Below are 22,773 nucleotides of genomic sequence, written 5' to 3' on the forward strand. Positions count from 1 at the left end.
CACTATTTGCAAGACTAGAGCTGGATTCCTCTGAGAATATTTCCCATGATGCTAAAATTTACAGACATTCTAAATTATTATTTTCATTATTTATTGTTTTTATTAGAAATTAGTAGCTAGTAATTTAACTATTTTCACATAAACTACCCACAATCTGCCCCTAAAAATAACTGTTCCCTTTGCCTCCCTTGTGTGCAGTGCTTGAGCACTATGACAGTTTACAGTATTAGGCTACAACAGTTAAATTTCTTTCCATACATGTATGTTGTCATGTACGAGAAGACCAGAATGAACCGGTCACACAAGTGGGTTATTTAAACAGTATCTGTCATTATAAACACTTGCACTGCAATTCTGAGCATCGCCTTTACTATTTAATTTGAAGTTGAATCATAAAAGAATGCAGCTCTGCACTTTGTTCTTACCTCTGTGAAGGGCGGTGAAAAAAGTCTGTGTGAGCAGCAGGGTTGTCATTTGATTGATGGCCCAATGCATAAATCAAAGGTCATCATAGAAAATACACCTCTGACCACAGTATGCTGCTGGGACTGTCATGTACCAGCCTTTATTTTGCAGCTCTAAAGCTTTAACATTGATTTATGTCAATGGAAAGTGTGGAAAGTTTTTAAAAGGTTAAAGTTACCTTCTGCAAACATTTATTTGTAAAACAAATGACCTCTGCTTCATTTTCTTCCAGTTCCAGAGAGTCTGTTTAGAAGTGGCCCTGTGGCCCTGTGGCCCTGCAGCGTTCACCTGCCTGGACTCTCACACACAGGCTGCTCTGATCAAACACACATCTGGCACCATCCACACTCAACTGCCCTGCACAGGCTCCTGTGGAGCAAAGGTTCAAACAGTGGAGGAGGTGGCCGGAGCCAACACACATTCACTCATGTCTCCTGGAAGGGAAAGTGCACCTGTCCTGACCTCATCATTATCGTTTAGTGTCATTTACTGGTTAGATTGCAACCTGTGGACCTGGACACTTCCTGGATGCTTGGTAATCTTTTAATCCCACAGGGTAATCAAGCTGTTGGTCTGTGGCAATGCTGCTTCGAATGACTTCTTCACTTTTACAACAGATACCAGGGATGTGGTCCAAAATGTTTTATCACTTCTTAAAGGGATAGTAGCATTTTTTTAAAGTGGGGTTGTATGATCTACAAATAGCCCCTAAGTACCTACTTTACTTTTTTTTTTGCAGGAAAAAGCAGTTTTTATTTGGACCTAACCAACTGCTGATCGGCGGGCGCTAACCCTGGGGTTGGGGTTGGGCTTGGGCTGGAGGGATACGTGAGTTGGTTAGGTCCAAATAAAACTGTGTTTTTCCTGCACTTTGAAGAGCTGGAAAAAAATATATTATAGCGAACAATGGAACTGTGTATTTATTTTCAGGTAAAACCTCTTTTAGGCCGCGAAAATAGGCCATTTCTTTGGGTCTGTTCACAACACTGTATGTTGTAAATCTCTGGGCAGGGCTATGGGCTGGCGTTGCTAACGGGAGGAGTGCAGAGAGTCTTCTACTGCAATTAAAGTACTTAGGGGCTATTTGTAGATCATACAACCCCACTTTTAAAAAAAAATGCTACTATCCCTTTAAAGCAGAAGTAAGCGATATATTTGTGTTAATATAAGTCTTAAATAGTTATATCTTCCGACAGCAATCACTTACATAGAGTGTTTGGACCGAAACACAGGTCTCTCAGTCGCTCTGCTCTGCTCTGAGCCGAGGAGAAAACTTTTCTCGTATCCTACAGTTTTTATCCAATGAGGAGAGAGAACGGCATGCAGGGCTGTGTGTGCAGCCAAGGGATGCGCGTGAATGTGGTGACGTAGGGACGAGGACTGTTATGGTGCGTTCAAGGCAACTCGTAACTCGTGTTTTTCCGACCTGTGAAGTCATACCAGTTCAATCTGGTACGAGTTCACGGGTCAGAAGTTACGAGTGGCCGTTATAGTGACTTTCACAGGTAAAACAGGTCGGAAAAACACGAGTGGGTTGCCTGGAACGCTACAAAATCGTAAGTTGTGACTTGAAGCTGTAATTTACGGTTTCAAAAGCCTACCTGGAACGCAGCATTAGCCAAAACGACCGGATCGCTTACTTCTGCTTTAAGGTCGATTCTCACAAAGGTTCTTTAGTGGTTTCTCAACAAGAATTAAACTCACATCACATGGTAAAAACGACTGACGAGAAACCGGGGGAGCAACTGTGATTTATTTATGAAGTGCTTCAACAACATCAAAAAAAGATGGGGGGGGTGGGGGGTGTCTGAGAGATGAACATCAACCCGCCGCTCTTCACATCCGACGACAGTAATTGAACGATCCAGTTAGGCACGAGGGTCTGTTCCTTTCCCTCACCTCCGCTTGGATCAAAAAAAGGTGCCCTGTTCATTCCCTCTCTACTCCTTCAGATCATCCAATCACACACACAGACACACACACACACACACACACACAGTACAAACTCATCAGGTCACATTAAACTCCTAAACTAAGTGATGAAGACGTCTCGCCTCTGGGTGAGAAGCAGACTCATGACTGTCAAGCAGGGAACACACTCGACATCTCTTTGACATTCAAGGTGAATAATTGACTTAGTGTCGCCAGGGAAACACAGTGGGCCAAATCACTGGTAGATGACTTTTCCACAGACAATGTGCCAATGCTGGAGAGGTCGCAAGAAAACGAGGAAAAACTCAAATCAAGAAGGAAGCAGTGATTGAATATTCTACTGAAGAGACAAAGTGAGAACATGCTGTTGGAAGTTGTAAAAGATTCACCATGGTTGATGCTTCTGATCCAGTTACGTTTAAATTGCACAAGTGAAAAGACGTAGAGTGCGTAAAAAGGTTCACTAGTTGTGTGGCCCAGCACTGGCAGCTTGTCCTTCAAAGGAAGGCAGATCAGAGGAGGGGTTTGGGGAAGGGGTGGAGGTGGGTGGGGGGGCTCAGGCACGTTTCCCACACAAGTGTTACAGATTCTACGACATGTTACAGGTGTCAAACAACAAGACGTTCTCCCTGTCCGCAGCAGAGGGCTCTGCCGGAAGACCGACGTGGACGTGGGTGGAGGGACGAGGCTACAGGAAGCGGATCCCTGCTCCGAACTGGACACCGTCACATATCCTGAGGAAAGGAAACACACAGAGGTTAGGGTGATGCAGAAGAATCACGTCCATGATAGATGTGGTTTATCTCTGACAGATCATGTTCGTATGTTTTTTTCTTGTCCCAAACTAGTCAATTTCTGTGTTGTTCTTTAAATCAAATCTATCTTATCTTTGGTGTGCCTGCCGCATGCTCGCCGAAAAACACACATCAGCGGTTTTGCATGAATTTACCTCTAAAAGAACTCTCTCTCGTAACTTTCTGTTATTATCTCTTAGCGTGGTGAATGTGCAGGTCACAACTTGTCCACCAGAGCGTTTAGGAGTTGTTGGATTGTGTATTTGATGAGTTTGATGAGGGAAACCAAGAAATCCCATTAGCCTCCATAGCGTAGCTTTGAGCAGCTCGCGGCTCTGCTCTGCCATTCTAAAACTAGCTTGCACCGACAATTAAAGGTAACAAACCTACTCCTAAAACTATAGGGATTATGGCAATGGGCCAATTTGCCAGAATGTTGAACTATCCCTTTAATGTCCTTTCTGTCTTTGGAAAAAGTTACACATTCCTTAAGAGGCCCAGCAGCCAATTTTTCTAAAAGATGGCAACCTCTCAACACATCTTACCTCTCTGGACTCCAACTGAATTGATTTGATTGATCCAATTTTTTTATTTCATCTAATTCTTTAGTGAGCACACTGGACATCCTTTATTTATTTATCTTTTTTTATTTCACCTCCCTTTATATTATATTTTATTTATTTATTTTCCACTTCTTTTTATTTATTTACCCATTTATCTGTACCTTTTTGTATTTATTCTTTTTTTTTTTAATCTCTCCCTCTTTGTTCTTGGGGGATGTTCCTTTTCTAGTTCTCTGTTCTAATGCACCATATAAAAAAGGCGGGAAAACAGCTGTGGAATAACTTTGTATCCTGTATTGATACTTGTGAAATGCTGGTCTCCAATAAATAAATAAAAAAGAATCATGTCCACTGCTCTGTCCTCCTACCTGTCTCCGCTCTGGACTCCCATGGGGACGCAGTAGTTGAGCTCCAGTCTGGCGATGTTTCCGAGCCGGAGCACGATTCCCGCTCCGTACGACCAGCGGATGCACTCAGCTAGCTTCTGAAGGTGAGCCCTGGGACCCTCGCCTGCATTTGGACATTATTGAAACTTGTAACAGTCATTATAGACTTTTTTATTATAATACAGCAGGTGTGGTGAGGTACGGTAATATTCTGAGGGCACCCACCGTAGTTGAGGTTACAGAGGTTCCCGGCGTTGAGGAAGAAATGTGTCCTGAACAGGTCTCCGAAACCGCCTTTGCCCGGTCTGAAGGGCAGAGGGGTGTAGAGGTGCAGGCCCCCCGCCCAGTACGCCTCCCCACCCAGATAATCACCTGGAAACACACAGGAGCAAGATAAATACTGTACCATATTGACCCGAATATAAGACGACCCCCCTTTTTCAAGACCAGTTTTTTGGAAAAATACTTTAAAGGGATAGTTCACCCAAAATTGAAATTTCACTCATTATCTACTCACCCTCATGTGGACTAAGGGCTGGGAGAAGTTTCAGAGTCCTCCGTGGCTTCTCTGAGTTACAGGGGGTCTCGGCGTAGCAGTGCATGTCCATATAACGGTTGCAAATGGATACCAACTGTCTTCGTAACAAAAAGACACACCAAAAAACATCCAACTACCTCCATGCTGTATGTAATGTGTAATATGTATGTAATGTCCGTCTTGTATTGAAGCCCCGAAATGCGAAATTGTCCCGAAAAAAATTAAATAAGTCTATATTTCAAGCTTGTTTGTAGCGGAAGCTTCTCGAAGCTCCTCTTCCCGGTTCATCAAATTTGACGAACCGGGAAGAGAAGCTTCCGCTACAAAACAAGCTTGAAATATAGACTTATTTAATTTTTTTCGGGACAATTTCGCATTTCGGGGCTTCAATACAAGACGGACATTACATACATATTACACATTACATACAGCATGGAGGTAGTTGGATGTTTTTTGGTGTGTCTTTTTGTTACGAAGACAGTTGGTATCCATTTGCAACCGTTATATGGACATGCACTGCTACGCCGAGACCCCCTGTAACTCAGAGAAGCCACGGAGGACTCTGAAACTTCTCCCAGCCCTTAGTCCACATGAGGGTGAGTAGATAATGAGTGAAATTTCAATTTTGGGTGAATTATCCCTTTAAGACAAAATCGAATGTTTCGAGTATCAGTGTAATACTGATAGATTGCAGCGCCCTCTGATCTGTACTGAGAATGTTGTTATTCTGACACGAGTTAAATGACAGCTGTGTGGAAAACCACGCTGTGGTCCGTCATCACGGTGCAGAAGAGTGAGTTTGTAGTTGATGAGAGGATCGAAAAAAGAGAGCGACACGACGCCGCTGGAGCCGTCGTGATATGACGACGGGGTCAATACAGTATCTCTAGTAAAAAATAAAAAAAAAAACTACTCTTCTGTCTTTGATAGAATACACATCATTAGAATTAGGGTCAATTTCTTATGCAGCCTATTACCACAGTCTACATGTTGTAGTTCAAGTTCTCTCTGATAGCTTTACCTTCACTCTGGGGCCCAATACTGTACATCCCAAATCCTCGTACACTGGTGGGACCTCCGAGATAGAACCTGGACAAAACAAAGTCTCACTGAACCACATGCATTTTGGGGGCGAGAAAGTCATGAAAATACCTGGGGCATTTTAGATAATTAATTAATTAAAAATTAATTAAAATTAAGTGTATAGTTCATCGTTGATCTAGTATCATTGTCTTTCTTTTCTGTAAATGTAATTCTTTAACATTATTCCTGGTGACAGCTGTCGAATCGTACCTGTCGGCGATGCAGGACGCTTGTCCTCCGATGGGACAAAGCATTCCCCCCCACAGTGAAGCAGACAGGACCTGAGGACACAAAATGTTCCCTTTAAGGACATAAACCCTCAAGAAGGTTTTAGCTGCTTTGTTTGCCCTCTGGTGGTTCTTTAGGATAATTACAATCACGACTGAATTACCACAAAACTAGTTTATAAAACCATATAAACCATAAACCAGTGTCCACACGGTCTGTCAACGCACTGCCTGGTCACAAACAATTCAAAACTATTGACTCAATTCTTGCTTGTAGCTTTTTTGAACCAAATGATGTTGACACAGTCTGATTTCTGTCTCACCGAGTCCCAGAAGAGCCGTCTGTTGAGCTGCAGCTCAAAATCCTCTTTTAAGAAGCTGGCGTCTCCTCCTGTGTATCCAGCCAGCTCCTGCAGGGTAAACACACACAGAGGTGTCACAGGTCTGTGACGACGGTGGGTGAAGCAGCTGAACCTCCTGTGAACTCATCCTTTACCAACTCTGGTCATTTTATTAAAGCAGATATCAGCTTCACGGCCGTTTCGGCTAATGCTGCGTTCAAGGCAGGCTTTTGAAACCGTAAGTTACAGCTTCAAGTCACAACTACGACTTGGTAGCGTTCCAGGTAACCCGTAGCTCGTGTTTTTACCATCCTGTTGTCTGTGAAAGTTCCCTATAACGGCCACTCGTAACTTCCGACCCGTGAACTCGTACCAGATCGAACTGGTATGACTTCACAGGAAGGAAAAACACAAAGTACGAGTTTCTTTGAACGCACCATGAGTTAGCAGCCCCCGCCCTTGTCAGGCATCAATTGGTCCTCGTGCTACGTCACCACATTCACGCGCATCCCTTGGCTGCACACACAGCCCTTCATGCCGTTCTCTCTCCTCATTGGATAACACTTGTATCCCACAAGGAAAATTTTCTCCTCGGGTTACAGCAGAGCAGAGTGACGGAGAGACTCGTGTTTAGGCTGAAATACTTCATGTAAGTGATTGCTGACGGAAAATAGGACTATTTAGGACTTATATTAACAAAAACATTCCACTGATATCTGCTTTAATATTCAGCCCTTAAACTTATGATTCCTTCTGATCAAAGTAAGATTCCACTTGTTACCAGCCTGTGTTGACTTCACCTTGTGAGTCCATGTGTGTTATTATAACAAACCGTGACACCTACTGTAGCAGAACCACCACAGAGGTAGCTTTAATTACTTAAAGGGATAGTTCAACATTTTGGCAAATTGGCCCATTGCCATAATCGCTATAGTCATAGCAGTAGGTTCGTTACCTTTAATTGTCGGTGCAAGCTATTTTTTTAGAACGGCGGAGCAGAGCGGCAGGCTGCTCAGAGCTACGCTACGAAGGCTAAGGGAATTTCTTGGTTTCCCTCATCAAACTCATCAAATACACAATCCAACAACTCCAAAACGCTCTGGTGGACAAGTTGTGACCTGCACATTCACCACGATATGAGATAATAACACAACGTTACGAGACAGAGTTGTTTTAGAGGGAAATTCATGCAAAACCGCTGATGCGCGTTGCGTTCAGGGACAGTTTTTAGCAAGCAGACTCTGTATTTACCCTGTATTTACCCTGTATTTACCCTGTATTTACCTCGAAAACAGCTCAGTTTCGTAACGTTCCATTATTATCTCATAGCATGGTGAATGTGCAGGTCACAACTTGTCCACAAAAGCGTTTTGGAGTTTTGGGATTTTGTATTTGATGAGTTTGATGAGGGAAACCAAGAAATTCCTTATAGCATAGCTCTGAGCAGCCTGCTGCTCTGCTCCGCCGTTCTAAAAATAGCTTACACCAACAAATAAAGTTAACGAACCTACCACTATGACTATAGCGATTATGGCAATGGGCCAATTTACTAAAATATTGAACTATCCCTTTAAAGTGGGTTGGTCATACTCAGGGAGTCGTTGGAAATCAACCAAACTACAACATATTCTGATTAAATTGTCATTTAGACTCTTCATACATGTTTGAGTTCAGATTTAAATCATGCAAAGTCAAAGAAAAGTCTAAACTAAGTATATACATAAATGAAAAGTTCTTGCTGTCAGGGTGGAAATCAGTCATGGGAGCAGTGGAGTGTAACTGTGGAAAAATATGTGCAGGCATAAAGCTGACCTGGTTGACTCGGAGTAAGGCACCTCTGCTGGGGAAGATGGCAGAATTCCTCGAGTCAATCGACACAGTGTGCTGTAAACAAAACCAAGAGGGAAATGGTTTGATCGCAGAGTCACATATTAAATACAGAGAAGACAAAATGACACAATTAAAAGTCTGAATATTTTGAGATTACTAGGAACTATGAAAAGTCTCCAGTCCATACCAAGAGAGCTGACTTCAGGGAGTGTCCGCTCTCCTCCCGCACGGCGAAGGAAGCGCTGCGAGCCAGGCAGCCCAGCTCCCTCCACACACCCTCCCACTTCAGCGTGTGGTTGGTCATCCCCAGAGGAAACTGTAGGAACAGGTGAATCAACTTAATATTAATACTTCAACTACTCAACATGTAGCCCTAATGGGTTTTTATTTTCTTTCTGGCTCAATGTTGTTTGCACAGTGGAAGTTGCACAGTGCATCAATCTAAAAGCAAGGCAAGGCATCTTTATTTATATAGTGCATTTCATACCAAGGGGCAAATCAATGTGCTTTACATGAAAACTAAACATTTAACAGTAAGAACTGGAAACGGGAAAAAAAATACTGTAAGTCAGAGACCATAAATCGGCCAAACACAAATATTTCTGAAGACACTGTGCTTTCAAAAGGTAACACAAACCGTATCAAGATCAAGATAGAGTTTGAGTTTGTAGATAGAACCTTTTTGTTTTCCAGATGAAATGACCAAAAATGCATAAAACTTGAAAAACTACCTCCTATTGTTTTAAAGGGATAGTTCAACATTTTGGCAAATTGGCCCATTGCCATAACTCCTATAGTCATAGCAGTAGGTTCGTTACATTTAATTGTTGGTGCAAGCTGTTTTTAAAACGGCGAAGCAGAGCTGCAAGCTGCTCAGAGCTACGCTACGGAGGCTAATGGGATTTCTTGGTTTCCCTCATCAAACTCATCAAATACACAATCCAACAACTCCAAAACGCTCTGGTGGACAAGTTGTGACCTGCACATTCACCACACTATGAGATAATAACAGAACATTATGAGATGGAGCCGTTTAAGAGGTCAGTTCATGCAAAACCGCTGATGTGCGTTGCCTTCAGGGACAGTTTTTCAGCAAGCAGTCTCTGTATTTACCTCTAGTTGTTGGATTGTGTATTTGATGAGTTTGATGAGGGAAACCAAGAAATCCAATTAACCTCCGTAGCGTAGCTCTGAACAGCTCGCAGCTGCGCTTCGCCGTTCTAAAAATAGCTTGCACCGACAACTAAAGGTAACGAACCTACTGCTATGACTATAGGGATTATGGCAATGGGCCAATTGGACAAAATGTTGAACTATCCCTTTAATAAGTAGTACCAGAACTGGAATATGTGAATAACTCAATTTTGACAAAAATGTCAGATATAGAACCTTATAATTCCATGGGGACGAAATGGTACACACACATGGCACCACACACACTTACATTTAGCTCTGCAGACAGGCCTCTGTCAGTCTCTTTTAAGGAGCTCCATGGAAACTGCCCAGTGACTTTGTACATGTTGAGAGTGAGGCTGAAACAGAGGACAGCACCTTTAAACACTCTTTGTGATGACAACGTGGACTGTTGTAACATGATGACAGCACCAACAACAGACAGTCAATAGGAGTTCCTGCTCTGCACTGTTTGACATTGTGAATTAGTGGGACTCTTTAGGTGTAGCTGATTTTAACATCCTACAGGCACGCTTTGCATTTAATGGGCTAAAACATGCAAATACAATAGTGTGGAGTACAGTAAAGATAAAGTCACACGTGTGAAGGCAGAACATCCCAACTACAACAGATTCTTGTCCTGTGCTGCTGACATACTTGCGTTCAAAGTGTCCAGGCTGAGGCTTGAAGAAGGACAGGCCGTAGGACGTCTCCTTTGTCCCGTAGGAGAACTGGAAGGTGAGTTTCTCAGCTCGGCCGAACATGTTGGGTAATTTCAAACCCAATACCTGGTAAACAGGACAGAGTTACAGACGCTGATAGCAGCTCTTTGGTCATTTAGACTGTCTGGTGTCTAATTATGTAGCTAACATGTTGTCAAGACTTTTAAAAACAAGTGTTTTTCATGGACTTCTCTCACCATGCTCCCTTCGTTGTTGCCGACCATGGTGTTGTAGCTTCCTGTCAGTCTCTTGACCTCTGTCACCTCAAAGGTTACGTCCAGTCCGTTGGGCAGAGCGTCATTACCTGAGGAGGGAGGACCAATCAGGATGAGGAGGAATTATTCCTGTTACTTCCATCCGAGTCAAGTCAAGATACTTTATTAATCCATAAAGGAAATTGTAGTGTCACAGCAGCAGCTTCTCATACAGACAGCCACAAAAGGAAACAATAACCATTAAATAAAACTGATTTAAATAATTAAAACTCTAATTTGGATAAGAACACATTTTTGCACACTATTGATCATTAAAAAGCCTTATGGGCGCAAGCAGAAAAGAACTGAGTGCAGCCACTGTTTATTACAAAACCAAGTTCCAAATGAGGAGACTGACCAAATTCCCAATCAAGGAGGTATACTTCACCCAAAATCAATAATTCACCAATTTTCTACACCAATTTTGCAGCCGGACGTTTTGATAACTCTGAAAGTTCTCCAAACCCTTCCTTGGCATGAGGGTGAGTATAAAGTTGGTGAATTATCGATTTTGGGCGAAGTATCCCTTTAAACATTCAGTTACCTTCAGAAGTGTCGATAAGAACCTCCACCTCGTTGAAGATTCCCAGGCGGAGCAGCTTCTGTCTGGCGACGTGAGCTTTTTTCATCACCTGCAGCCAAGACAGAAAGACTGAGCACACTTCAGCTTCTAGACAGGACACACTGACCTGTGCTGTTAGCTTTAGACGATTCGTCAAAGCTCAAAAAAACACCACAGTATGTCCCATGTCAATGTGTCTACATGTTCATCAACACATACTTCGATGAGGTTCTTGGCGTGGAAGACGTCAGAGATCTCGTAGCCCAGCAGATCCTCTTTAGTCCTCCCGAGGCCTTGGATGTTGACGTGCTGGACAACCACCTGCAGAGATAAATCACTCTGATTATTTTCAGGATAAGTGGGTAACAGAAAATTAAAAATATTATGCTGGTTTTCTTCCTAATCCTATATAATTTATGAAAATAATTAAACTGTTCTCTTCTCATTAAAAAACAAGTTTGACAATTACACAATTGTATGACTGCAATCTAGTTCAACCATGCTAATGTACCTCTACTGCCTAATCCATAAATATTTATGCAGAACACTGGGAGGATAAAAACATATTCTGACATTGATATCAAATACTAATTTCAAGCATGAGGAAGTCTACAGCTACAGCGACGATACTCACATCTTTGTTTTCAAGGATCTCCTGCTTTCCCTCTTGCTCTGGCTCTGGAGTGTCCATCAAGTCATCAGGGTGGACACCTAAGTCCCGACCATGCATCGGGACAGGATCCAGACTCTGCATGGGGTCACAGGGACAATAATGTCAAATACACTTATTCCACAGTATCCTATATATCTAATGTATTTTATAAATATTTGTATCTGTTCCTATTGGTTTTTATTTTTTATTTCACTGTTGTATTCAGCTGCTCTTTAGGCTTTTACTTTTTATACCTTTGCTTGTTTTAAGACTTTTTATTTTTTATCTCATTCTGTGCTTAATGTTGTTCCAGTGGTTACACCCCCTTTTATTATTCCTATCTCCGGTAATTGCTTGTGCAAAAGGAGTTTGTAAACCCTAATTTATTAAGTTGCTATAAAAATAAAGGAATCCTCAGTATTGTCATTATTGTACACTGTCTAATGTTAAGAAACACAGCAGCTCAGTAATAAATCCCAGAGGTGGTTACTCAACTTATTTGAGGAACTGTTAAAAAATAAATAAATAAATAAAGGCTGAGGATGTCTCCTCTTCAATTTGAGAGAGAAAACCAGAACAACCACACCTTATAATCAAGTCTGACATTCAAAGATTATGTCAAAGAAACTATGTGTGGCTCCTTTAAAAAGGGCAGCTGTCATGGATAAGAAATGGCAGTAAAGTCAATGGGTGGGGCTTTATGTCAGCTAGTGTCGGACGTCCTGCTGCACTATATTCACATACAGAATACCAATACACTCATAACATTGATCTGACATGTGATATGTGTCTTCTGGGATCTCTGGTTATTGTACTGTAATAGGAGGTAATTAATTCAAAGACTGTTACAATACAGTGAAATCACCATTGTTTCATAACTCTAAAAAAAAAAAGAAAAGAAAAGAAAGGAAGAAATAAGAAAAAAAACCTGCAGACCCCCCCTGAAATATGACCATTGTGGGCTACAACAAGCCATAAGTCACAGGACACCGAGCACAGATGCTGGGGAGGCTGGAGCCTTCAGCACACATTGCAGGCAGGGAGGTCATGGAAAAATCAAAAACACACACAGGCCAAGTGTGGAGAAGAAATGAAGGTTACCTTGGCATGAACAGTCCCCATGGTCGGCCCCCGCTGCTAGGAGACGCTTCAACCGGGCTTAGCTGCTCCGCACGAGGGAGAAAATGTCAAAATACACCGACTACTTTCTCCAGTACCAAACCCCCTTCAAGGGAGACGCCATGACAGTCGGAGAGATCTTGTGGTGCGTTTGCGGACTCTCCCGAGAGTCCGTCATCTCCCCCTCCTTGCGTAATGAATGGTAGGCCTATTTATAATTGCTACTAGCAACGTTGGATTTTCTTTGAAAAATCTCCCATAATGACAGTAGAAATATAGATTTATCCGGAAATAATTTAATTTTTATTGTTGCCTACTTGTGTTTATATTGTTGCATACAATTCCAATGACACACAGCAGAATAAAAACGGTAGCAACCTCTATCTACATTCATTACTACCGCTCTACACAGCCTTTCACTGCACTGACAACGTGTTATTTTTACATTAGGGCATGGTTAAGTCCGACCAGGTTAGACAAACACATTGGAAGGGATAACTGGCATCACACTGAGCCGAGAAAACCTATTAACAAACACAGCACTGCCGACGCTTAAGATGTGTTGCACTTAAAGGCATCACCTCGACATCTCTCTGTGATTGGACAGAAGTGGGGACGTATGAAAGTGGGCGGGGCCGACGTCACCGAGAGACGTTGACGGAGCTCGTCCAGCAGATGGCGCCGTTTCATTTCTCTGCAGCAGGACTTCCTCGGCTCATAGACGGAGCCTGTCTGAGCTCTGAGGAGGCTGAAACATAAAGTTTCAACCACAAGCGTGTTTAATTGTTGTTGCCCGGAAAATGTAGTCACATAGGCCTACATAACTGTGTGTAGTAGCCTATATTGCACCCCAAAACTTTATTCATAGTGCACTTTTCTTAACTTAACAAAACTCATTTAGCCTACAAACAAAACTAACTAACCAGCTGTGAATTAGGTGCCTTAATTGATACACTAGCCTAAATAATCGCGATATTTTACACAGTGATTTTCTGTTGCCTTCAAACCAACACAAAACTTTAGTTCAGATTACATGAATAGCCTACTGTTGTGGATTTTGTATAGCCCTATGCACCATATAGCCTATTACATTTATAGCCTAACACTGTTTATAAATTTGTATTTCTTAATGTCCATCTTATCCTATCATGTAGCCTAGGCCTAGGGGCCTATGAGGTTTTTTTTAAAATCCTAAATGAGGTGGGCTACATATTATTCCTTTGTTTGTTCAGATTGCAGGATATGTATGTTGTAGGACGTTAGGCTATATAATGCTCTCTGAATACAGCAATAAACAGTTTTTGTTTTGTGTTTGCATAGTGTGTGTTGAGATTCTGCAATTCAATTTTTTTTTTTTTGGGGGGGGGGGGGGGGGGGGGGGGGTTGCAGTATAGCCTTTAGTACCTCACTTACAGGAGCCTATTTCAGTATATTGCAATATATTGTGTTATCACTCCCTTTTGGGATATGTGCGATATCACCAGAATCTTGCCAAAGACTGTAGACTGTAGCTACAACTTTCCTCACTGCATCCCAGAAAGAAAAAAACTTCTAGGCTATCACTGATTATATAACCTACATTCAATGAAATCATAGCTAACTATTGCACATAATAAGTTACCTAAACTGTGGTCCTTGAACTTCCAGGACAGGGCTCCTTGGTTTGGCTGATGGGGGCAACAGTGAGTAACCTAATGGTTATTGAACTGTTAGCTCATTTAGAAGGACTTAAACCATGAGAGGTACCACAGTATTATTATTCTATTTAGACAGTGTTTTAATCCTTGAGATGAATGGATAGTTGGTGACCCTTGACATAGCTGGATTATCCTGCTGGTGACATGTGGCCCCCAGCGAGTGCGCATTTAAACACATTCCCCCGACCCATTGTGCCTCGAGTTGAGCCCCAGAGATCAACCAATGCTCCTAAACTGTGATACCCCCACCCACCCACCCAACCCCATTTGCTGGATGTCAGTTATTGTGTCACGGTTTTATTGTTTTAATAATTCAGGATTGTGCACAGTGCTTCAACAATGGCTTCTGATGCTGTACGGTATGATGTCAGAAAAACAAAAGCAAATTAAATTGTCTCTGGTCACTCTTAAGATTTATCTGGGGACCCCTTGACCCCAGCTTCTCAGATAGGGTTTCTTATGATGGGAATTAGTTTGTTATGTTCTTTATTAGAATTTCAGGACAAGAGCATGGGGGTAATATGTGTGTATGTGTGTGATTTCCACATACTTTGTCACATTCAGTGATGTTTTAATGATGTGTCTCAGTCACATATTGTGTAGCTGAGTATAGGCTACACTCTCTCTCTCTCTCTCTCTCTCTCTCTCTCTCTCTCTCTCTCTCTCTCTCTCTCTCTGTACTGGCACAAACAAGCCAATCAGAGGGCTGGGATTGCCTCCCCTGTCTCTCCTGCTCTCTCTTTCCCTCTCCCCCTCTCTCTCTCTCTGCCAGTCCACCAAAAGCGGTCCTCCTCCTCCTCCTCTCGTATCAGAGAGACACACACACACATACACACACACATACACACATACAACACACACACAACACACGCACAGTCCAAACCCCCCAGAAAAAGCCCTGCTGAATCCTCACACCGTCTGTCAGCATGGGGAACGCTTGTTTTTCCCGGGACGTTTGTTTGTTTATCCTCCTCATAAATACTTGCAGGGTGATGGGGAATGTCGGACTCGCAGGTAAGAGCTCCCCTTTTTTCCTAACTGTCTTTTGCTTTTATTGTCAACCATTTACACGCACCTTTGGGCTGGTTTCAGTCTGACCGGCTCAGTGATGGGAACACATGACTGAGAAACTGCTGGGTTTATTCTAATGACACTTAAAAACACCATGAAACACAACCGGGCCACTTTAAACTTGTCATTTTACTACCACCGGCATCCTGCATGTTCTTTTTTCATACTGTTATAATGCATGACATTTTATCTGCTGGGATATTAGAAGAGCATGAAAAGAAAACTCACTTTATTAGACTGGAAACTCATTCGACTCGATTGGGATTTTCATAAAAGAGGGATTTATTTCTATTTATTTATTTATTACGTTTTTTCTTTGATTTATTAAATAGTTAAAACTCTGGTTTATGTCACAGTTCTTCACCTCAGTGGCATTAGTGATGTGCAAATGAATTTCCAGTCGGTTTACCAGCCACACGGACTTAACTTCTGTTTCCTGCGCGCAAACGTCAATTTCAATGGGAAACCGCAGCTTGATCTCAGGGTTAAGCACTCGTGTGCTTTGAAGTGTGAGAGTGTGAGAGGACTGACTGTTTTCATGCTTCACCGTCTGGAAGCTAAAGAAAGAGAGAGAGAGAGAGAGAGAGAGAGAGAGAGAGAGAGAGAGAGAGAGAGACCTAGGGTGGGTGTGGGAGCGCAGTCCGCTGGAGAGCATCTTGTCTCCCGGTTCGGTGGCCTGTCTGGAGCTGGAGGAGGAAGAGGAGGGAGGTTGTGTGTGTGTAAGTGGGTTGTGGAGGGGGTGGGGGTGGGGGGGTGGTTGTCTCGGAGGGACGTCAAAGTCCCAGGAGGAACAGGCAGGCAGCGTGGGCCCGATATCGACCCGGCAGCAGCAGCAGCAGCACATTGTTCAGCCTCCCACTGCTGTGAATGGGTGAAGAGTCAATATTGAGACAGGCAGCCACCATGCAGGCAGGGCTTTGGCAAAAAAAAAAAAAAAAAAAAAAAAAAGCATGCAGGAGGGCTCAGGTTCATGAAGCAGATGCAAAAGTGAACATTTCACCTCATCAAACACTAAATGAAAAACTTGAAGTTGTAGTTTCTCTTGCTCTCACACTTCATTGTAAATCTGGCTCTGCTGTTGATTCATTCCCTTTATTATAAAGCTGAGCCGGGGTGATCAGAAGAGCCCCGATCACCCTGAACCAGAATCCCTCTCTCTCTCTTTCTCTCTCTGCCTCTGTGTGTGTGTGTGTGTGTGTAATGAGCTGGCCCTCGTGCCCCAGGATTCAGGCCCAGATGTGACCGACCCCTCTATCAATAACTTGATCAATCGGGGAGCCGTTAAACTGGCTGTTCTCTGCATGTGTCTGAGGCTGGACCTTGACCTCACATCTCTTTCTCACAGTCACACAAAGAGCTGGTGATGCTGTTTGACACTTTGGATGAGGGGCTGATTGATCTGGAGAGGCTTATATATTTGCATTGCACTAAAAAAAAGGCAAATTTGGACATCACTAACTGCACTGATAAGAAACTGGAAAAACTTCAACTCCAAATTTACAAAAGCTGTTTCCTGTTATACTTTTTGACCTTGTGGTTCCTTCAAATTGTTTGACCCATTGTCAGCAGTTCAGTTATAGGTAAGATGCGTATTTGACCAGGTCAATCAAAGACCAGGATGAACTACGTGGTATTGCAGCATCGATGCAAGAGACCTGAGAGAAATCCTCATGTTGAGGGTTAGACCGAGGGCAGGCAGCTGAGCCAGCCTCCTCAGTGGCTATGTTTATCATATTACAAAAAAGCCTGGTTTAATTGATGTGGTAGCCAGATGACTGCTACAACTGGTGGTCTGCTTAAGGACAGAAAATACACCCTCCCTCTAATAACCCTCTCCTGTCAGTTCAGTGGACATACACCACCTCCTGCCATGTCTTCTCTCTTTTCTTTGTTGCTGTCATTTCAGTAAAAGTAACATTTATTCGCATGGAAACCCTGGTGATGTAGTTGCAGAGCGATGCAGCACATGAGTTTAAATTCTCACAAAGGCGTAAGCCCCTTGCATGAGACTCCTATGCAGGAGTAAAAACCAGGTCTCAGCCTACTTATCAGGCCACTGGACGCCTTCGGTCGTGTCCGTCCTTCACATGATAACACAGACCGGTCATATCTTAATATATACTGTAGGTCCAGCTGACTTTGATAGAGCGGAGGTGTCACACCCAACATCAGGGCTTTTTTGAACTCTCTGTGACTTGGTGTTAATGTTCGATGTCATGTGCAGATGCAGACGAGTGTGCTGAGGGTTCGGACGACTGCCACATCGATGCTCTCTGCCAGAACACACCCAAGTCCTACAACTGCATCTGCAAACCGGGCTACAAGGGAGATGGCAAGCAGTGTGAAGGTAAGCAAGCTCCTCCTCTCCTCTCCTCTCCTCTCCTCTCCTCTCCTCTCCTCTCCTCTCCTCTCCTCTCCTCTCCTCTCCTCTCCTCTCCCACTGAAACCTTTATCCCCACAATTCATCACCTAGGCTAGGGGCTTCAAAGATATGGAGAAGGACAGGTTAGCAGCTCAACACAGATGTGACATGGTGAGAGGATATCAGCATACAGTAATTTGGTTAAAGGGACAGTTAAACATTTTGGCAAATTGGCCCATTGCCATAATCCCTATAGTTTTAGAAGTAGGTTCGTTACCTTTAATTGTTGGTGCAAGCTATTTTTAGAACGGCGGAGCAGAGCCGTGAGATGCTCAGAGCTACGCTACGGAGGCTAATGGAATTTCTTGGTTTCCCTCATCAAACTCATCAAATACATTCACCACACTATGAGATAATAACGGAACGTTATGAGACAGAGTTGGTTTCAAGGCAAATGCAGAGACTGCTTACCAAAAAGCTGTCTCCGATGGGAATACACATCAGGGGTTTTGCATGAATTTAAGACAACTCCGTCTCGTAACATTATCTCATAGTGTGGTGATGAGTTTGATGAGGGAAACCAAGAAATCCCATTAGCCTCCGTATAGCATAGCTCTGAGCAGCTCATGGCTCTGCTCCGCCGTTCTAAAAATAGCTTGCACCGACAATTAAAGGTAACGAACCTACTCCTAAAAATATAGGGATTATGGCAATGGGCCAATTTGCCAAAATGTTGAACTATCCCTTTAAAATACACTGAGGCCTCCATCAACCTCCTGAACAACTATATAAACTAGGTGATACAGGTGCAAGGTAAACATAACCCAAAGGCTCACTGGGTAATACCATTTTCCATCCAGTGTGTCTTTTAGTCAGTGAGGCAGAAAATGAGACTGATGTGGATGGCTGACAGCGGAGTATTGTGGTAAATGCTGGATTTGACTTCAGCTCAGTCAAGGTTTTGATTGTGTAATCCAAACCCTAACAAGACCAGTTCCCACTTTCATTCATATCTTACCATTTAAGATAATAGTCTTGAATCAGGTCTTTCTGTGTTTGGCTCAAATAGCTCATAAGCAGGCTACCGCTGCTACCGATACATATTTAACAGCAGTTATTGAATTGAACCGAATCACCACATACCCAAGGTGGACTCGGATCAAAAAAAGTAAAAAAAAAAAAAAAAAAAGAAAGAAAGAAAAAAACACTTGATTGCAACATCCTGATGGAGCCGGGGTGTGAGGGTGAAACAGGGGCAGTGCCTGGCTGTGCATTCACACCTCTGCTCACTTAAGCCTCAGAGCACACCGCAGCTGGAGCCTGCCCACTGCACAGATCAGATACACACTCCCTGTCTTTATCTGTCATGTTGAATCCAACCTCATTCACACGATTATTACACACGTGCACACAGGCAAACTCACACGATGCAACTCTCTAATCTTTTCCCATGTACTGTAACGCTCTGCTGCACATAACAAGACAGATTTCCTTTCTGTGAGTGATGCTACATTTGCATTTGCAAACTTGGATGACACATGCACTTATACACATGACAGAAGAGAGGGATGTGTTGGTTTGAATGTTTGTTTTTAGAGCTAAAAAGCTAATATAAAAAAGAAAATCAATTGTTTAAGAACTAGGGAAAATATCCTCTCATTTATTAATTTAATTGACATTTACATATAGTATCATACGCTTAAACAGACAATCACTCCTTTCCATGCCAAGGCCCCCTGAACAGCATTAGCTTCTGGCCAGGGACCCCCTTTCCAAACCCACAGAGTTTGAACTTGATGTCAGGCACAAACCGCCAGGTTAATACTAACAGTTTATGATGTCATGAATTGTATTATGACTGGCAGGCAATTAGAAAGGTGAGCATGGCAAATAAGGTTTTGATATGTGATGTTAAAATTATATTTTGTAATAATGCTCAAAATATAATAATTCAATTTTATTTTGTTGTTTGCATTTGTTCTTATCTTTCCTCCAATTTGCTGAGGACCCCCTAGCACGCTCTGGCACAGGGCCGTTGCATAGGGGAGAAAGGTGATGACAATTCTTGGGGCCCACAGTCCAGTAGGGGCCACAAAACCCCCTGTTGCCTAATCTTTCTATGATTAAATTATAGTTCTGCATGTAATCTTGACTAATCTTCATAGTAATGCTGCATCAGCATCAAAACAAAGACAGAAATCATGCTATATTTTTGAAATACGTTTTATTTTCCAAGGAATAACCCCCTGCCATAGTAGCCCCCCGCAAACTCATAATGATAATTGGTTGTTTGCACCGTCAAGAGCATAGAGTAACAGAAAAATAAACAAAAAAATGATAATACATAGGCTACTCTAAGAGGGGGCCCACTTCAGTATTCTTTCAGGGGCCCAGAATTCCAAGCAACGGCCCTGCCTGGTGGCCCCCCAGGGTGCCCCGGCCCCCACTGCCATAGACACTCTATCTTTAAGCTGTGTTTGTCTCCATGTGATGAAAATGCCACATTCCCTCTCTTTTAGCTCTGTGTTTGGTCTCCACCAGCTCCTAATGGAAAACATCTGTCCCTTTAGCCGCTGAATGACACTGCTAGATCAGTGAAATTGAAGTGAAAACAGTTCAACAGTGACCTGAAACTCCCTTTAAAGCAGCATTGTCACATTGTTTTCACATTTGTATCTGCTCTGTTTTTCTATTAATAGTTGATTCATTGCTAACATGGCCGACTTCTTATAGTTACTCCAGCAGTGGAAGCCAATTTGTCAGACAGTAAAACACAGGTACACGCTCCGTGTTTGTAACAGGAGCTGGTGGAACAGAGGTCAGCCCGGATGGGACACCATGACTTCAGCTCTTTGCCGAACATTTTCCACTCATTACAGTGGATTTATAGCACAAACACAACTTCTCATGAGCTCTCTGTCTTTTTTTCCTACCATCTGTATACAGCGGTGACTACACAGTGATGTCATTTTTTGTTTGAACTGACCCTTTAGATGTACAGGATTATTGATGGTGTAAACTAAAATCCCTCAGAATATGCCGACAACGTAGCTCTGTTGTCTTTTCTGTTTTCCATATAGCGTGTGATTTATTACGTTGAACAGACACACACACACACACACACACACACACACTGCGAAGGAGGCGTCCTGAATAACAACTGTTCCTCTGTCCTCGGAGAGCAGACAACAGAAGGTTCGGGCTTTTCAGGAATATGATCTTCCTCTCATAAAGCTGCTGTCTGAGCAGACGCGTCCTGCCAGCAGCTTTTTATTACATCACTTCACCCAGGCCAGCATCTGAATCTGTGTGTGTGCGCGCGTGTGTGTGTGTGTTTTCTGTGTATGTCTGAGTGTGTGTGGGAGCTGTACTCTGCTACGATGGAGCTAGAATGTCAACTGCATTTTATTACATCACCATCAATTTGGATGTTCAGGTATTGCTCATGTTGATCTAAATCTGTTTTTACCGTCAAATTATGACTTATCTTCTCGTCTCCATGACCTAAACTGTGTTTTAAGGTCAGTTTAAGGTTAGGTTTAGGCAAGACTGTGTGTGTGTAGATGTGTGTGTGTGTGTGTGTGTGTGTTTGTGTGTTCGTAGTGCGCTGTCGTCTCCTCGCCGTGCGCTGTGATCTATCTGCACTCCCTCTGGTGGTGAGGCAACAGCTTGTGACAGGGACGCCAAATGAAGACGGATGGTGGATAGGAGTTGACCCCTGACCTCGGTGATTAGATATGGGCTGCCGTAATTGGCCAGCTGTGTTTTCCATCAACAGGCATTACGGGCCACTTTGCCGGCCAGTGCCATTAGCAGCTCTGCTATTCCTGGAAGCACCTGGAAGCAGCAGAGCCTCTGTGCTCACCACTCGCTCGCTCGATCTCTGCATCCCACAGGTTGTCTCTGCTTTTCTATTCTCAGCATCACTCCCCATCAGCAAAGAATCACTCAGCAGTCTAGAAAAAAAAAACACGCAGTGGATTATGAGAAACTGGATGAAACCGAAGGCCTGACAAAAGCTTGTTACTCCACAGTCTTTGGTGATTGTGTGGATTGGCTGGGAAACGTATGATCTATCCACAGTGTTATGTCCCATTTGTCATCTTATCAGCACCTGTTTATTCAGGGACCTCGGCATGCACTCTTCATGCTCCATATTCCTGGATTGTTAAGTGCTAGTGAGAGACCTGGTGACCCTCAGAGATAGATATCATTTTCATATTCATCTGTTTTACTTTGCTCGCAGCTGAATAATATGACACAGTTAAGGATGTCTCCTCAGAATCCTAAGGGCCTGTTAAGTCATTGTTAGCACCATGTATCTATTTAAAGGGATAGTTCACCCAAAATTGAAATTTCAAAATTTCCTCATTATCTACTCACCCTCATAAGGGCTGGGAGAAGTTTCAGAGTTATCCGTGCCTTCGCTGAGTTACGGGGGGGTCCGTGCAGCAGTATTTGTCCATATAATGGTTGTGGATGGATACCAACTGTCTTCGTAACAAAAAGACACACCAAAAAACATCCGAATACCTCCATGCTGCTCATATGTAATGTCCGTCTTGTATCGAAGCCCCGGAATGCAAAATTGTCCCGAAAAAAGTTAAATAACTCTATTTTTCAAGTTCATTTTGTAGCGGAAGCTTCTCGAAGCTCCTCTTCCCGGTTCGTCCAAATTTGACGAACCAGGAAGAGGAGCTTCTGCTACAAACAAGCTTGAAAAATAGACTTATTTAATTTTTTTCGGGACAATTTCGCATTTTGGGGCTTCAATACAAGACGGACATTACATACGAGCAGCATGGAGGTATTTGGATGTTTTTTGGTGTGTCTTTTTGTTACGAAGACAGTTGGTATCCATTTGCAACCGTTATATGGACATGCACTGCTACACCGAGACCCCCTGTAACTCAGAGAAGCCACGGAGGACTCTGAAACTTCTCCCAGCCCCCAACCTCCCAGAGTAGATAATGAAATTTCAATTTTGGGTGAACTATCCCTT

The 22,773-nt window shown here is 43.0% G+C and overlaps 3 protein-coding genes across 3 annotated transcripts in view; 2 read left to right on the forward strand and 1 right to left on the reverse strand.

The window, feature by feature from the left end:
- mpped1 (metallophosphoesterase domain containing 1) overlaps positions 1 to 22,773 on the forward strand; it is a gene marked incomplete at both ends in the record, with an annotated part of 263,390 nt that overhangs the window by 19,314 nt on the left and 221,303 nt on the right. The gene's annotated exons all lie outside the window — the stretch shown is intronic.
- Positions 2,200 to 12,787, reverse strand: samm50l (sorting and assembly machinery component 50 homolog, like). Its single transcript, XM_083999193.1, has 15 exons — positions 12,624 to 12,787; positions 11,505 to 11,618; positions 11,090 to 11,191; positions 10,853 to 10,940; positions 10,252 to 10,358; positions 9,990 to 10,120; positions 9,604 to 9,691; positions 8,347 to 8,475; positions 8,142 to 8,213; positions 6,312 to 6,398; positions 5,972 to 6,042; positions 5,700 to 5,767; positions 4,366 to 4,512; positions 4,123 to 4,264; positions 2,200 to 3,131 (listed from the first exon to the last, which is right to left on the reverse strand). The coding sequence occupies exons 1-15, from the start codon at positions 12,642 to 12,644 to the stop codon at positions 3,086 to 3,088; spliced, it is 1,413 nt and encodes a 470-aa protein (XP_083855319.1). The 5' UTR covers positions 12,645 to 12,787; the 3' UTR covers positions 2,200 to 3,085.
- scube1 (signal peptide, CUB domain, EGF-like 1) overlaps positions 15,265 to 22,773 on the forward strand; it is a gene marked incomplete at its 5' end in the record, with an annotated part of 114,014 nt that continues 106,505 nt past the window's right edge. Inside the window, 2 exons of the mRNA XM_083999783.1 lie at positions 15,265 to 15,352; positions 17,634 to 17,756. Of these exons, the coding sequence (XP_083855909.1) occupies positions 15,265 to 15,352; positions 17,634 to 17,756 (211 nt within the window). The remainder of the gene's footprint in view (positions 15,353 to 17,633; positions 17,757 to 22,773) is intronic.

The sequence above is a fragment of the Trachurus trachurus genome (assembly GCF_905171665.1).
Source record: "Trachurus trachurus genome assembly, chromosome: 23".
Taxonomy (NCBI): Eukaryota; Metazoa; Chordata; class Actinopteri; order Carangiformes; family Carangidae; genus Trachurus; species Trachurus trachurus.

Coding starts and splice junctions, on each gene's coding strand:
- samm50l (XM_083999193.1), bottom strand. CDS start 12,644: ATGGGGACTGTTCATGCCAAG. Junction 10,359..10,852: donor TCTTATCGACACTTCTGAAG/GTAACTGAATGT, acceptor CTCCCTCCTCAG/GTAATGACGCTCTGCCCAAC. Junction 10,121..10,251: donor GCAACAACGAAGGGAGCATG/GTGAGAGAAGTC, acceptor CCTGTTTACCAG/GTATTGGGTTTGAAATTACC.